Source organism: Oncorhynchus clarkii, chromosome 27, assembly GCF_045791955.1.
Source record: "Oncorhynchus clarkii lewisi isolate Uvic-CL-2024 chromosome 27, UVic_Ocla_1.0, whole genome shotgun sequence".
Lineage (NCBI taxonomy): Eukaryota > Metazoa > Chordata > Actinopteri > Salmoniformes > Salmonidae > Oncorhynchus > Oncorhynchus clarkii.
Genome location: NC_092173.1, coordinates 12,461,595 through 12,477,096, shown reverse-complemented (window position 1 = coordinate 12,477,096; position 15,502 = coordinate 12,461,595). Strand labels below are relative to the sequence as shown.

The 15,502-nt window shown below is 42.8% G+C and overlaps 2 protein-coding genes across 7 annotated transcripts in view; one reads left to right on the top strand and one right to left on the bottom strand.

Moving 5' to 3' along the window:
* Positions 1-5,399: 5,399 nt before the first annotated feature.
* LOC139386311 (insulin-like growth factor-binding protein complex acid labile subunit) lies at positions 5,400-8,510 on the bottom strand. Its single transcript, XM_071131828.1, has 2 exons — positions 8,427-8,510; positions 5,400-7,469 (listed from the first exon to the last, which is right to left on the bottom strand). The coding sequence occupies exon 2, from the start codon at positions 7,452-7,454 to the stop codon at positions 5,400-5,402; it is 2,055 nt and encodes a 684-aa protein (XP_070987929.1). The 5' UTR covers positions 7,455-7,469; positions 8,427-8,510.
* A 4,248-nt stretch (positions 8,511-12,758) lies between these two features.
* LOC139385585 (MAP/microtubule affinity-regulating kinase 4-like) overlaps positions 12,759-15,502 on the top strand; it is a 56,330-nt gene continuing 53,586 nt past the window's right edge. For all 6 annotated transcript variants that reach the window (XM_071130768.1, XM_071130767.1, XM_071130769.1 and 3 more), the window contains exon 1: positions 12,759-13,743. In XM_071130768.1, coding sequence (XP_070986869.1) covers positions 13,696-13,743 — 48 coding nt within the window. In that variant the 5' untranslated portion in view covers positions 12,759-13,695. The remainder of the gene's footprint in view (positions 13,744-15,502) is intronic.

The following is a 15,502-nucleotide window of genomic DNA, read 5'->3' as shown; positions in this document are numbered from 1 at the left end:
ATATTGAGCAAATTGAAGGGTTATTGAGGGATAATTTATTTGTATTTTTTTAGGGGTGTGGCTTGTCAGTAGAGCGAAGCATGTCTGAAACCCTGATGAAGACAGCTTGCAGTCGAAACGTTGGTTATTAATTTATTGCATCGGAGATGCTAGTGTGCTGCTTTTTTTTTAAGGATTCAAATTATCGGGTGCCTACAGGTTGGTGTCCCTCTATGGCGCTAATCACGTTCAACCTCTAAAGGTTGACTCAAGGCTCACTCACGAATGCTCAGCAGTAATGCCCCTCAGCACTTGTAGGCTAATGTAGTATCTTTGACTCTGTACCGTGGGTACGCAGGGATGTGTAATGGCATTTAGAAGCACAAGCAGTTGTATCTCTGAGTGCGACTGCATGTCTCAAGTTGGAGAGAGTATGTATGTATGTATGTATGTATGTATGTTTTGTATCCATGGATGGGCAATTAGTCATACATTATACAGTAAATGCCTTAAGTTTATTAACTCCGAACAACACTCCTTTGAGTCTAATTCACATCAAGATCTCACATTATGGCAGATATTGTAAATGATCAAGAAATGAAATAAAAATAAAAGCATAAATTTTCAATAAAGCATTTAAAAACAATTCTGTGGCATTTTAAACTTAGATTCTTTACAGTGCATTTGCAATAGACAGTTGCATGAAAGCAACAAACATAACCATCTGAAAACAATAAAGAAACTGCAAAAGGAAGTCACAGAAAACCAATACCTAGAAGCCAAGCTGTAAGCACTGTCAGCGTCTCTAGGGGAAATTTGCTTCTGGGGTAGCATGCAACGCTCACACAGGGTTTTAATAGGTTTGCAGGCTGTGGAATGGGTCGGTTGAGTGAGGAACACATGGGTTCACCCTGTAGCTTCTGGGTGTTGTTGATGATCCAGTTACTGATGTACAGTGGCAAGAGAAAGTATGTGAACCCTTTGGAAGTATCTGGATTTCTGCATAATTTGGTCATAAAATTTGATCTGATCTTCATCTAGGTCACAACAATAGACAAACACAGTCTGCTTAAACTAATAACACATAAACAAATATACGTTTTCATGTCTTTATTGAACACACCCTGTAAACATTCACAGTGCAGGGTGGGAAAAGTATGCGAAACCCTTTAATAACTGGTTGGCCCTCCTTTGGCAGCAATAACCTCAAACGAACGTTTTCTGTAGTTGCGGATCAGACCTGCACAACGGTCAGGAGGAATTTTGGACCATTCCACTTTACAAAACTGTTTCAGCTCAGCAATATTCTTGGGATTTCTAGTGTGAATTGCTCTCTTGAGGTCATGCCACAGCATCTCCATCGGGTTGAGGCGAGGACTCTAACTGGGCCACTCCAGAAGGTATATTTTCTTCTGTTGAAGCCATTCTGTTGTTGATTTACTTCTGTGTTTTGGGTCGTTGTCCTGTTGCATCACCCAACTTTTGTTTAGCTTCAATTGGCAGACAGCCTAACATTCTCTTGCAAAATGTCTTGATAAACTTGGGAATTAATTTTTCCATCAATGATAGCAAGCTGTCCAGGCCTTGATGCAGCAAAGCAGCCCAAAATCACGATGCTCCCTCCACCTTACTTTACAGTTGGGATGAGGTTTTGATGTTGAAGTGCTGTGCCTTTTTTCTCCACACATAGTGTTGTGTGTTCCTTCCAAACAACTCAACAGTAATATCATCTGTCCACAGAATATTTTGCCAGTAGCGCTGTGAAAAATCCAGATGCACTTTTGCAAACTTCAGATGTGCAGCAATGGTTTTTTTTGGACAGCAGTGGCTTCTTCCGTGGTGTCCTCCCCCATGAACACCATTCTTGTTTAGTGTTTTATGTATTGTTGACTCGTCAACAGAGATGTTAGCATCTTCCAGAGATTTCTGTAAATCTTTAGCTGACACTCTAGGATTCTTCTTAACCTCCTTTAACATTCTGCACTGTGCTCTTGCAGGCATCTTTGCAGGACGGCCACTCCTAGGGAAAGCAGCAACAGTGCTGAACTTTCTCCATTTATAGACAATTTCTCTTACCGTGGACTGATGAACATCAAGGCTTTTAGAGATACTTTTATAACCCTTTCCAGCTTTATGCAAATCAACAATTCTTAATCTTAGGTCTTCTGAGATCACTTTTATTCCAGGAAATGCTTCTTGTGAATAGCAAACTCAAATTTTGTGAGTGTTTTTTATAGAGCAAGGCAGCTCTAACCAACATCTCCAATCTAGTCTCATTGATTGGACTCCAGATTAGCTGAATCCTAACTCCAATTAGCTTTTGGAGAAGTCATTAGCCTAGGGGTTCGCATACTTTCCCCAACCTATATTGTAAATGTTTAAATTATGTATTCAATATAGACAAGAAAAATACAATACTTTGCGTGTTATTAGTTTAAGCACACTATGTTTGTCTGTTGTTGTGATTTAGATGAAGATCAGATCAAATTTGATGACCAATTTATGTAGACATCCAGGTAATTCCAAAGGGTTCACACACTTTTTCTTGCCACTGTACAGAAATGGGTGATCTGCAAGGGCAGACCCAGGGGTTCCCCTCCAGGTGGAGGAACTTCAGGCTCTCCAGAGGCTCCAGTGTCCCATTCACAAGAGTACTGAGGCGGTTTGATTTCAGGTGCAGTTTCTGGAGGTGGTGAAGGCCTTGAAACATGTTAGGGTGTAGCAGTTTGATCTGGTTGTTGTCCAAGTCAAGCTCCTGTAAGTCGGCCAGGGGGGCGAAGACTTGAGGGTGCAAAGCCACCAAGCGGTTGTTCTGGAGAAGGGGCGCAGTGATGCATCCTTGAGGGCAGCAATGGGCACATAATCTAACCTGTTTCCACTGGTAACCTAATTCATGTTAGGTTAACTTGGGTACTTAAATTGCTATGGTAAGTGTGCAAATGTGCAAATCCTTATAGGGTAATCAATTAATGATTTCCATAATGATATTGTTGCACACTTTACATTGATTAATTAATTTAATATGTGGTTATGGTGGTCTGCCTTGCACCCATCTAGGATCATCCTTCCCTCCAATCCTCCTTCCTGAAAATCAAAAGTCTACATTTGCTGCCTGTCAGTCAAATTGGGCATGGCAGAATTTCTATGTTTACAGACCAAACTCACCAAGACCAAAGACCTTTGGGTATTTTCCCTAAAGTTCTCTGACGTACTCAATGTACTTAATAACAGATCATTTGTCATTTAAATTAAGGGCCACTTTCTAGCCACCCAGCCACTCTTCAGCAGCACCCCACCTAGAATGCAGTGCAGGAGGTGAGGGACCAAACCTCATGTGTTCTGCTGTGTTCTGCTTAGGGTGTCTGACCTGACCCCATGTTCCACAGTTTCCTTAATTTCTTTCAATTTAGGGTTAATCACATTCAACCCCATAAAAGTTTGACTCAAGGCTCACTCACGAATGCTCAGCAATAATGTCCCTCAGCACTTGTAGGCGAATGTATCTTTGACTCTGCACAGTGGGAACTCAGTGATGTCTAGTGGCATTTAGAAGCACGAGCAGGTGTATCTCTGAGTGCGACTGCATGTCTCAAGTTGGAGAGAGTATGTATGTATGTTTTGTATCCATGCATGGGCAATTAGTCATACATTATACAATAAATGCCTTAAGTTTAGTAACTCTGAACAGCACTCCTTTCAGTCTAATTCACATCATGATCCCAAATTATGACAGATATTATAACATTTCAAGAAATTAAATGAAATAGTTACTTTTATTTAAAAGAAAAACAAAATAAACTCAGCAAAAAAAAGAAACGTCCCTTTTTCAGGACCCTGTCTTTCAAAGATAATTAGTAAAAATCCAAATAACTTCACAGATCTTCATTGTAAAGGGTTTAAACACTGTTTCCCATGCTTGTTCAATGAACCATAAACAATTAATGAACATGCACCTGTAGAACGGTCGTTAAGAAACTAACAGCTTACAGACGGTAGGCAAATATGGTCACAGTTATGAAAACTTAGGACACTAAAGAGGCCTTTCTACTGACTCTGAAAAACACCAAAAGAAAGATGCCCAGGGTCCCTGCTCATCTGCGTGAATGTGCCTTAGGCATGCTGCAATGAGACATGAGGACTGCAGATGTGGCCAGGGCAATAAATTGCAATGTCCGTACTGTGAGACGCCTAAGACAGCGCTACAGGGAGACGTGATGGACAGCTGATCGTCCTCGCAGTGGCAGACCACGTGTAACAACACCTGCACAGGATCGATACATCCAAACATCACACCTGCAGGACAGCTACAGGATGGCAACAACAACTGCCCGAGTTACATCAGTAACGCACAATCCCTCCATCAGTGCTCAGACTGTCCGCAATAGACAATAGGCTTGTAGGCCTGTTGTAAGGCCGGTCCTCACCAGACATCACCGGCAACAGCGTCGCCTATGGGCACAAACCCACCGTCGCTGGACCAGACAGGACTGGCAAAAAGTGCTCTTCACTGACGAGTTACGATTTTGTCTCACCAGGGGTGATGGTTGGATTCGCGGTTATCGTCGAAGGAATGAGCGTTACACCGAGGCCTGTACTCTGGAGCGGAACGATTTGGAGGTGGAGGTCTGGGGTGTCATGGTCTGGGGCGGTGTGTCACAGCATCATCGGACTGAGCTTGTTGTCATTGCAGGCAGTCTCAACGCTGTGTGTTACAGGTAGACATCCTCCTCCATGTGGTACCCTTCCTGCAGGCTCATCCTGACATGACCCTCCAGCATGACAATGCCACCAGCCATACTGCTCATTCTGTGAGTGATTTCCTGCAAGACAGGAATGTCAGTGTTCTGCCATGGCCAGCGACGAGCCCGGATCTCAATCCCATTGAGCACGTCTGGGACCTGTTGGATCGGAGGGTGAGGGCTAGGACCATTCCCCCCAGAAATGTTCGGGAACTTGCAGGTGCCTTGGTGGAAGAGTGGGGTAACATCTCACAGAAAGAACTGGCAAATCTGGTGCAGTCCATGAGGAGGAGATGCACTGCAGTACTTAATGCAGCTGGTGGCCACACCAGATACTGACTGTTACTTTTGATTTATTTTGACCCCCCCTTTGTTCAAAGACACAATATTACATTTCTGTTAGTCACATGTCTGTGGAATTTGTTCAGTTTATGTCTCAGTTGTTGAATCTTGTTATGTTCATACAAATATTTACACACGTTAAACTTGCTGAAAATAAAAGCAGTTGACAGTGAGAGGACATTTCTTTTTTTGCTGAGTTTATTTAAAAACACAATTCCATGGTATTTTAATCTTTACACTACATCAACTTAGATTATTAACAATGCATTTGCAATAGACAGTTGCATGAAAGCAATAAACATAACCATCTGAAAACAGGAAAGAAACCGCAAAAGGAAGTCACAGAAAACCAATACCTAGAAGCCAAGCTGTAAGCACTGTCAGCATCTCTAGGGGAAATTTGCTTCTGGGGCAGCATGCAACGCTCACACAGGGTTTTAATAGGTTTGCAGGCTGTGAAATGGGTCGGTTGATTGAGGAACACATGGGTTTGTCCTGTAGCTTCTGGTTATTGTTGATAATCCAGTTATTGATGTACAGAATGGGTGATCTGCAAGAGCAGTCCCAGGGGTTCCCCTCCAGGTGGAGGATCTTCAGGCTCTCCAGAGGCTCCAGTGTCCCATTCACAAGAGTACTGAGGCGGTTTGATTTCAGGTGCAGTTTCTGGAGGTGGTGAAGGCCTTGAAACACGTCAGGGTGTAGCAGTTTGATCTGGTTGTTGTCCAAGTCAAGCTCCTGTAAGTCGACCAGGGGGGAGAAAACTTGAGGGTGCAAGGACACCAAGCGGTTGTTCTGGAGAAGGAGTCTACGTAAATCATCCAGGGAGTAGAAGGTGGCATATGGGAGATCATGAAGCTGGTTGAAGCTGAGATTAAGCTCCTTTAGGGCACCTAACCCATCAAAGTCTGTAGAAGCCAGTGCTGTGAGGCGGTTGTTGTTCAAATCCAGAATCTTGAGGCTTCGAAGCTTAGAAAATAAGCCTTTTGGAAGATCTTCAATCAGGTTTTCATTCAACAGGAGCTCTCTCAGTTCACCAAGGGTAGAAAACTGCTCAGGGTGAATTGCTGTGAGACGGTTGTTGAAGAGCTTCAGGAAGTGGAGTTTTGTCAGACCATGGAAGAGGGACCTAGCGAGAGACCTGAGGTGGTTATTGTCTAACTGTAGCTCCCTGAGACTCTTGGTCTTGTGGAATAGGCCTCTGGGAATCTTGCTTAGTACATTGTTGTCCAGGTAGAGTTTCCGTAGGCTCCTCAAGCTGGAGAACAAGGCTTTGTGGAGGTCAGATATCTGATTGTTGGCCAGCTGGAGTTCCCTTAGCTTAGGCATCATGTGAAAGAGCCCTGGGGGAATGGATGAGATCTTGTTGCTGTCAAGCTGCAGCTCTCTCAGCCTAGTTAGGTTGTGAAACAGGTCCTCTGGAAGGTATGTCAGGTTGTTATGGTAGAGATCCAGGAGCTCCAGTCTGCCTAGATATTGAAAAACTTCAGAGGGGAGGGATTTGAGGTTATTGTAGCTCAGATCCAATTGACCAAGATGGAATAGACCACTAAATGAGTCCTCAGCTATTCTGCTCAGGCAGTTATTATTCAAAACCAAAATCCTTAGATGGCTGAGCTCAGAGAAAGCATCTTCTGGTATGAAGGTGATGCTGTTCTTCTGGAGGTATAAGCTGTGCAGCTGTGACACATCCCTCAGGGCAGCAATGGGCACAAAATCAAACTTGTTTCCACTGAGGTCCAGATGACTCAGGTTAACTGCTCCCCTGAATGTGCCATTCCCAATGCTAACCAAGTTGTTCTTGGACAAAATCAGCTTTACCAACTTGGAGGAGTTCTCAAACACCCCTTCTTCAAACTCCACAATAATGTTGCTGCTCAGGTGAAGGTCAGTGAGTGCAGGGGCTCCACTCAGTGCCCCGTACTGCAGGCTGTTGATCTGGTTCAGTGTGAGAATGAGCGTCTTCAATTGACCAAGGCCTTGGAGAGATCCTGGGTGCAGGGCCTCCATGTGGTTCTCACTGAGGTCCAGGAAGGTGAGCGCTGAGAGGCCTTGGAGCTGCCCAGGGCCCAGTGAACCCAGGCAATTACCCCTGAGAAACAGCTTGACCAGGCTGCTCATGTTGGGCCAGATGAAGTTGGAGGTCAAGGAGACATTGAGGCGGTTTTTGGTGAGATCCAGGAACTGCAACTGCTCCAGTCCACTGGTGGGGAATGCCTGGATCAGGTTGTGGGCCATATAAAGCTCCTCAGTACCATCGGGGAGGTTAGGGAACTTCTTCAGCCTCTTGTCCGGGCAGCTGACTGTGACGTTGTCCAGACATTCACATGGTGAGGCAGGGCAGGTAGCAGCGACTGAGATGAGGGCCATGATGACCGTGCTTAAAATCCCCAACATCGCCAGGAAATAGTGCTGATGTGACAGGGAAGGAAAGCGGGCCAACATGAGATGTGAAACAAATATATGAAACTTCTGTTGAACCATAATTCCTGCTTACGGTACACATCCTGCTCAACAGTTTCAATGTAATCTATGCCATTTCATTGTTCCTTTCTTTGGATATCCAGTACAATGTCTCAATGTCTTGTTAATTACGTGAAAATCTTGCGACTCTACATACTTGTTGGATGCATTTGCAGTACAGAAAGAAAACATTTGATCACAAATCCAAAATGCTGGCGTATGAGCCAAATGAAAAGTTTTCAGTCTCCAAATAAATACATAGTGGAGTTTGTCTATAAACATGTCAGCACTGTGTAGCAATGAGTACATTATAATTACACTGTGCTTGTCAACTTAATAAATATATACTTTCCCTGTCACTTACTATAAAATGGGACCCAACGGATTGCTTGGGAGTGGGACAATCTGTCTTTCCAGTAGATTCCCTTTCATCATTACAACTTGTATTGAGATTTAAGGGGCAACCTGCAGTTCAAACAATAACAAAGCGTCCCCACACCACTGTTTTGGTAAAAAGCTTGGGCTGAAAAATGTAATACTCTCAAATTCATGGAGAGAGCTATGGATACAAGGGAAAAAATGGTGTAAACCATGTTTTGAGGCTATACATTGTTTGTTTACAATTACAATGTTTACTAACAAAAGAGTAAATGTTTTTGGTTCTGATAGGGTACGACAGTTGAACTAAGCTAATGAGGCATTGATATATATTCTTCAAAAATCATTAACTTTAAAGTCTAAAATGCATCAAGCGATGCAGATTGCCCCTTTAAGAAGTTGCATGTTTATCATGTTTTAGCAATGACAAAAGTGTCAAATGTGTACATGCATTCTGACTTTGAAAACACACTGTTGCATGAAAATATTTGACCAAAAATGGTATTCACTAGTCATACATCAACTTACCTTTGAGGAGGAGAGATTAGTGCTGCATCTGATAGCTGTGAGTCATAAATTGTGAAAGGCACAGAGATTAATTCTTCATTTTAAAGGTGAGGTTTTTACGAAGTGTCGGAAACTTCCTAATAGGTCAGCACAATTTCTGCAGTTTGGAGACCCTGTCTGTGACATCAGATCAGTCTCACATTTGATTACCACAGAAAGCTAAGCATGTGTCTAGATGTGACAGATGCATGTCAGTACCAAGAAAATGATAGAAACCACTTCAAAGCTTCATCTGTGACCGCACTGCAATCAGTCGAGGCTGTGTCTAGGGTAAAGCACACTGATACTATCTTGCTGTGCTTGATCATGTAGAAAATGCAAAAGGCACACACATTTGGATGGGAAATATAGTATTTGTAACCTTATTATTACATAGTAATGTACTGTGCTGAGAGAGAGAGAGAAAGAGTGCCGCAATGGTCTGTTTAGCTGGTTCACTTTCTATTGGGGCGGCAGGGTAGCCTAGTGGTTAGAGCGTTGGACTAGTAACCGGAAGGTTGCGAGTTCAAACCCCCGAGCTGACAAGGTACAAATCTGTCGTTCTGCCCCTGAACAGGCAGTTAACCCACTGTTCCCAGGCCGTCATTGAAAATAAGAATTTGTTCTTAACTGACTTGCCTGGTTAAATAAAGGTAAAATAAAAAAAAAATAAATAAATTTCCTTCTATAATGTAAACTCAGCAAAAAATAAACATCCTCTCACTGTCAACTGTGTTTATTTTCAGTAAACTTAACATGTGTAAATATTTGTATGAACATAAGATTCAACAACTGAGACATAAACTGAACAAGTTCCACAGACGTGACTAACAGAAATTGAATAATGTGTCCCTGAACAAAGGGGGGGTCAAAATCAAAAGTAACAGTCTGTATCTGGTGGCCACACCAGCTGCATTAAATACTGCAGTGCATCTTCTCCTCATGGACTGCACCAGATTTGCCTGTTCTTGCTGTGAGATGTTACCCCACACTTCCACCAAGGCACCTGCAAGTTCCCGAACATTTCTGAGGGGAATGGCCCTAGCCCTCACCCTCTGGTCCAACAGGTTCCAGACGTGCTCAATGGGATTGAGATCCGGGCTCTTCGCTGGCCATGACAGAACACTGACATTCCTGTCTTGCAGAAAATCACGCACAGAATGAGCAGTATGGCTGGTGGAATTGTCATGCTGGAGGGTCATGTCCGGATGAGCCTGCAGGAAGGGTATCACATGAGGTAGGAGGATGTCTACCTGTAACACACAGCGTTGAGACTGCCTGCAATGACAATAAACTCAGTCCGATGATGCTGTGACACACCGCCCCAGACCATGACGGACCCTCCACCTCCAAATCGATCCCACTCCAGAGTACAGGCCTCCGTGTAACGCTCATTCTTTCGACGATAAACGCGAATCGGACCATCACCCCTGGTGAGACAAAACCGCGACTCGTCAGTGAAGAGCACTTTTTGCCAGCCCTCTCTGGTCCAGCGACGGTGGGTTTGTGCCCATAGGCGACGCTGTTGCCGGTGATGTCTGGTGAGGACCTGCCTTACAACAGACCTACAAGCCCTCAGTCCAGCCTCTCTCAGCCTATTGCGGACAGTCTGAGCGCTGATGGAGTGATTGTGCGTTCCTGGTATATCTCGGGCAGTTGTTGTTGCCATCCTGTACCTGTCCCGCAGGTGTGATGTTTGGATGAACCGATCCTGTGCAGGTGTTGTTACACGTGGTCTGCCACTCCGAGGATGATCAGCTGTCCATCCTGTTTCCCTGTAGCGCTGTTTTAGGCGTATCACAGTACGGACATTGCACTCTATTGCCCTGGCCACATCTGCAGTCCTCATGCCTCATTGCAGCATGCCTAAGGCACGTTCACGCAGATGAGCAGGGACCCCGGGCATCTTTCTTTTGGTGTTTTTCAGAGTCAGTAGAAAGGCCTTCTACTGATTTCATAACTGGGACCTTAATTGCCTACTGTCTGTAAGCTGTTAGTGTCTTAACGACCGTTCCACAGGTGCATGTTCATTAATTGTTTATGGTTCATTGAACAAGTATGGGAAACAGTGTTTAAATCCTTTACAATGAAGATCTGTGAAGTTATTTGTATTTTTACGAATTATCTTTGAAAGACAGGGTCCTGAAAAAGGGACGTTTCTTTTTTTGCTGAGTTTGTTAGTTTCAATCACCCAGCATATATCTCAGAGCCTAGAAGCATGGCAAGTAAATTTATGCTAGATGAAAGTGAGACTGTCCTTAACAGGCATGACTAGCACATGACTAAGAAAGCTGCAGGCAATCATCATGTCACAACTCTATAACCACAAGATGACGCCATCACAACAGTTATAAGGATGCCTCCGGCCATGATGAGGCTACTACTCCACTAGGTGGCCCTCTACAACATACAGAATTGCAACACAGCACAGAAAGCAAACAGGATGACATTGCAACTTCTCACCAACATGATGTTATCTAAAAATGTCAATCAACAAACAATATCAACATAACAAGCAAAAGTATGATCTATACATGAGATATTTAGAAACATAATTCCTATTTCAATGGTAACTTAACCAATGCATTATTTTGTTGCCGATATACTCTTGAAAACCATGATGTTTACAATCAATGGCCTATATTTCTATCTATTTGGTTCCTGTATCAATTTGTATTCAAATAAACAGTTGGACAACATGTTCAATCATTCTTGAATTACAGTCAAGGCTTATCAAATATAATAATGATTCTGTTCACAAAAAGTTATTTCTAAACTTTGAACAACAACATCCTGGGCATCAGGGCCAGGGTTGGACAGACTCTTGATTAAGGGCAGAGCATGGCCTCCAGTGGGCCTCCAGACGTCATAATCTCTGACAGATTAGAGATGAATGCTGTGGCGCTGCCTACCAACAATTGTAATTAGAACGTTGAGATGACTTGGTCTGAAATATAGTAGGTCAACTGGAATAGAGAGAAGTCACAGTACTTTGTATCTCTCCTCCAGTGGTGTCAGCGCAGAAACAACCAGTGTCCGAGGATATGTAAAGCATTTTGGAGTTTGGATAACAGTGGACCGTTCATGTTGCCATGTTATTATAGGCCTACATTGAGTGGGCTTGTTTTTTTTATTATAACGTAGAAGTCAAATAGTTAAAAGGGTTCAACACTCTCTCAGCTGATGTTATAAAGTAACATGTTTGGAATGAATGGACTACCAATGGGTTATTAATACAGTACTAATACTATTAATTCATGAAGCTATATCAAATCAGATCTGCCAAGAGTCTTGAGTCAGACAGTGGAGGCTCTGTTGGACAGTGGACCTGACTGGAGGTGGTGTGTGTTTAGTTCCTCAGGGTCAACCAGGGATGCAGTGGTGAGCTGGGCCCTGGTCGATCACCCTGACCTACTCCGTGTGCACACATCACTTACAATCATGTCCAGGCTCTCTCCGTGGTACACACTGTGGAAAGAGCAGCACCAACTGACGCCCACACTTTACCTGCCTTTGCACATACCCCATTAGGACTATTGAAAATTCCACATAAAGCGGTTTCCAAATGATTTGGTCCCAAATGACTGCCTAATGATGCTTCGGGACTAGATGCTGATTAGAGAGAGTCTGACGCGTGGAACTTGTCAGGTTCACACTGTTTCAATAGTGGCTCACTTTCTCACACATTTCTCTTCTGTGCTCTCACACTGCTCTATCACCCATGCGAAACCAAGAAAAGCGCTAAACCAACATCCACTATATGCCTATCTCAATAACAAAATAGCAAGATCCCGGGGACCACAGCAGAATGAGGTGTTCATGGGCCCGACCCTCTCGTGTCCGATTTGTACAGGTGAGACTATAGTCTTTGGTGGTGTGCTTCTGCTGTCATCACCCACTTGGTATAATCTATAAATAGACGTGAATAATATAGCTAGATTAAAACATAGAAATGCTACACACCAGAGAACAGATGGTTTGTTCTCACAACAATAGAAATTACAAGTGGAGGGGAAATTAAATACAAGTACAGTAGTTGTTTGTTGCTTTGTTTAAGTGTGTCTATTTTAGATAGGGCGCTGTCACCCCTGTTGTCAAATGCCCAAAAGATGCTGTCTGCAGTGTCAAGTGATGACATTACTGTACAGAGTATTGCTTGCCAATGTGGTTGGCGTGTGGTTTATGCTGGTAACTGCTGTTCTACCGATGAATGAATGGGGAAATTGTCTCTTTAAGAACATGGGGGAAGGGTGTGTTACTGAGCCTCCGACGCAGCCCTGCCTATTATTTTGCTTGACGTTCTTCCTTCTTGCTCTTGTCATACAGTTTGGGGATGTCTTTTTATGTAGGCAAATGTTACAACTGATAGTAATGAAGGATATCTGCAAGAATCCAAGATAAATAATTTTTCGAACGTTGATTATTATTCGACGGCTACTTTTTCGGAAGTGGTCCATCGCGAACAGAAAGAGAAAGGGGGTAACTGTATATTCGCCGATGCTTTATCCGCAATTGTCATGTCGTTGTATTGTTTCTGTTGACGGTTAATTATTAAATAATCAACTATGAGATGCTGGTTGACAATTAGTCTTAAGTCGTTCAGTGTTTTGCCTTGGGAGTGGTTGGTTTTGCGAGCATCATTTGGCACCCCCCCAAAAAATACATATTTCTCAACGACAGACATCCACCCATGGTCGTGGTACGCGCAGACTGACTACCTGACCTATGTTTTTAGTTTTGCCAATTGTTTTTATTGGACATAACAAACTTCTGTGTTCCGGACATACACCCACAGGCATCACGGGACCACACATAATTGCTTTCTAAAAAATATTTTTAGGATAGTAATGGTGCGATAGTTAGAATAAACCCATTTTGGTTTCATTTTATTTCCATAATGAAGCACAGCATTGATGCCTTTCTTCACATGAAGAATCAGCCAAACATGAAGTGGATAGCCTAGTAAGTAGGCTATTCAGACAGTTTTCTAGACAATTGTCTGTATAATTTCGTGTTCGGTGCTGCCCTTTTACAATAAAAATGACTATTGTTTGAGGATACAATTCTGTCTCACTGCTCTCGAACCTGGGGTTGCCGGTAGGATTGGCGTCTATTGCCTTTGAACACTGGCTAGGCGGTGGAGCGGCCAATGTCGACTGTTATCCTCGGTAGAATATAACGTTAATCCTGTACATACCTACATACAAACCAAGTTGGCATTTAGTCTAATAGAAAGGATACCTCAGGGACAATGTCTTCTCGTGCAGCACTACCTGGGAACGATCGGAAATCGGACCTCGTAAGTATTTAATACATTTTACTGTCTTATATAAGCTTTTGTTTATGTCAGACAGTCATGTGAATTACACCCTATAAATGGAACAGTGGCATAGAATCAAGCAAGGTGACAAGTTAACGTATTAAAAAACGACAGGAGAATGCATAAAGCCGATACAATCATTATTGATTGATGGGGGAAGGCTTTCTGCAGCCTATTTGCACTGCTGTTAAAACCAAAAATAATTCACTCTGTACATTTTGTTCAAGTGAACAGAATAACCTATAATACATCATTTTGAGAGAGCACATTCTGTCCCTAGAAAATCTGGAAATCAATAATGATACAACTGTAACACTGTCATACCAGTATGTAATAATATGTCAATTCAATGTGAAACAAATGTGGCCGAGCTAATGCAGTGGCAGGTTTGTATACAGCCTCTCAGGCACATATGTCACTTTGGTTTCAATGTCTATGTTTTACACACTTTTTTTTAAGGAATGCTGAAAAGAGGACATTTTGTTAATCGCCATCGAAAAGCTCTTTACCTCTTCTAATTCCCATCAATCATGAAGGGGATGTTTGGCTTGAGTCTAGTCTGCTCAGTACAGTATCATTGTAGAATAACAGAGCTTAAAGGGACAAGTAGCTCACCCGTTTTGCACAGACCTTTACGGATGACTGGCATTTGAAGCTAGACAGTTTTATCTGTTTATTGACAGTGATCCTCGGCCAGACACTCAGAAGTGTGACAATCCACCCAGTATTTTGATCAAAACATTGGACAGGCCCCAGTTTATTTCTTTATTTACGTAGACGAACAATAGATAAATAGACAATTATATTAGGCCACGCCCACATAACATATTACGTTCTGGTGTCTGCTGATTGTTGTTGCTTTTATTTGTTGATCACCCTCTGCTACAATAAATAACCATTCAAATCCTATATCTAAGCAGGTCTCACATTATCATGGCACTGACTTGGTGCTTCCTGGAAGGAGTGGCAAACAATAGTGACACCCTAAAAGGCAGATAGATTCACTACAAAAATGCATTTGAGTTGAATTAGTTAACAAAGCATAATTGACAGGTGGATATACAGAGGGGGATAGGGTCTGTCTCACCATGCTGTGCCCACCCTCATCCATAGTATTAGGGCATGGCAAGATGTTTGTTGATTGGTGGGCTTTAGGGCTATATTAGGATAATATTATGGTACTACACAATAGATGGCCTGAGCTTCTTACATTGTTTTTCTAAAATATATATGTAAAGAAAAGGCATAGAAATCTTCGAGACATTCATGAAGCAGGTCATGCTTGTTGTCCTTTTCAGAAAGGACAGACTTCCAGAAGGACTTCCATTCACATCAAGTGACAATACGAGAGTAAATATTTGATAACATGATTCTCTTAATTACAACCACTTTATGCTCACTTCAAGGAATACAAACAGAGTATTGTGTGAAAGCCTATGTTGTTCCGAATGACTGTGTGATCTCGCTCTCCGTGGCGGATGTGAGTAAAACTTTTAAACAGGTTAAAACTCGCAAGGCTGCCGGGCCAGATGGAATAACAGGGCGTTTTCTCAAAGCATGCGCAGACCAGTTGGCAAGTGTCTTCAAGGACATTTTCAATCTAACCTTGTCCCAGTCTGTAATCCCAACATGTTTCAAGCTGACCACCATTGTCACTGTTCCCAAGAACTCCAAGGTAACCTGCCTATATGACTTTTAAAGGCTGGTCATGACACACATCAACATTATTATTATTATT

Coding starts and splice junctions, on each gene's coding strand:
- LOC139386311 (XM_071131828.1), bottom strand. CDS start 7,454: ATGTTGGGGATTTTAAGCACGGTCATCATGGCCCTCATCTCAGTCGCT.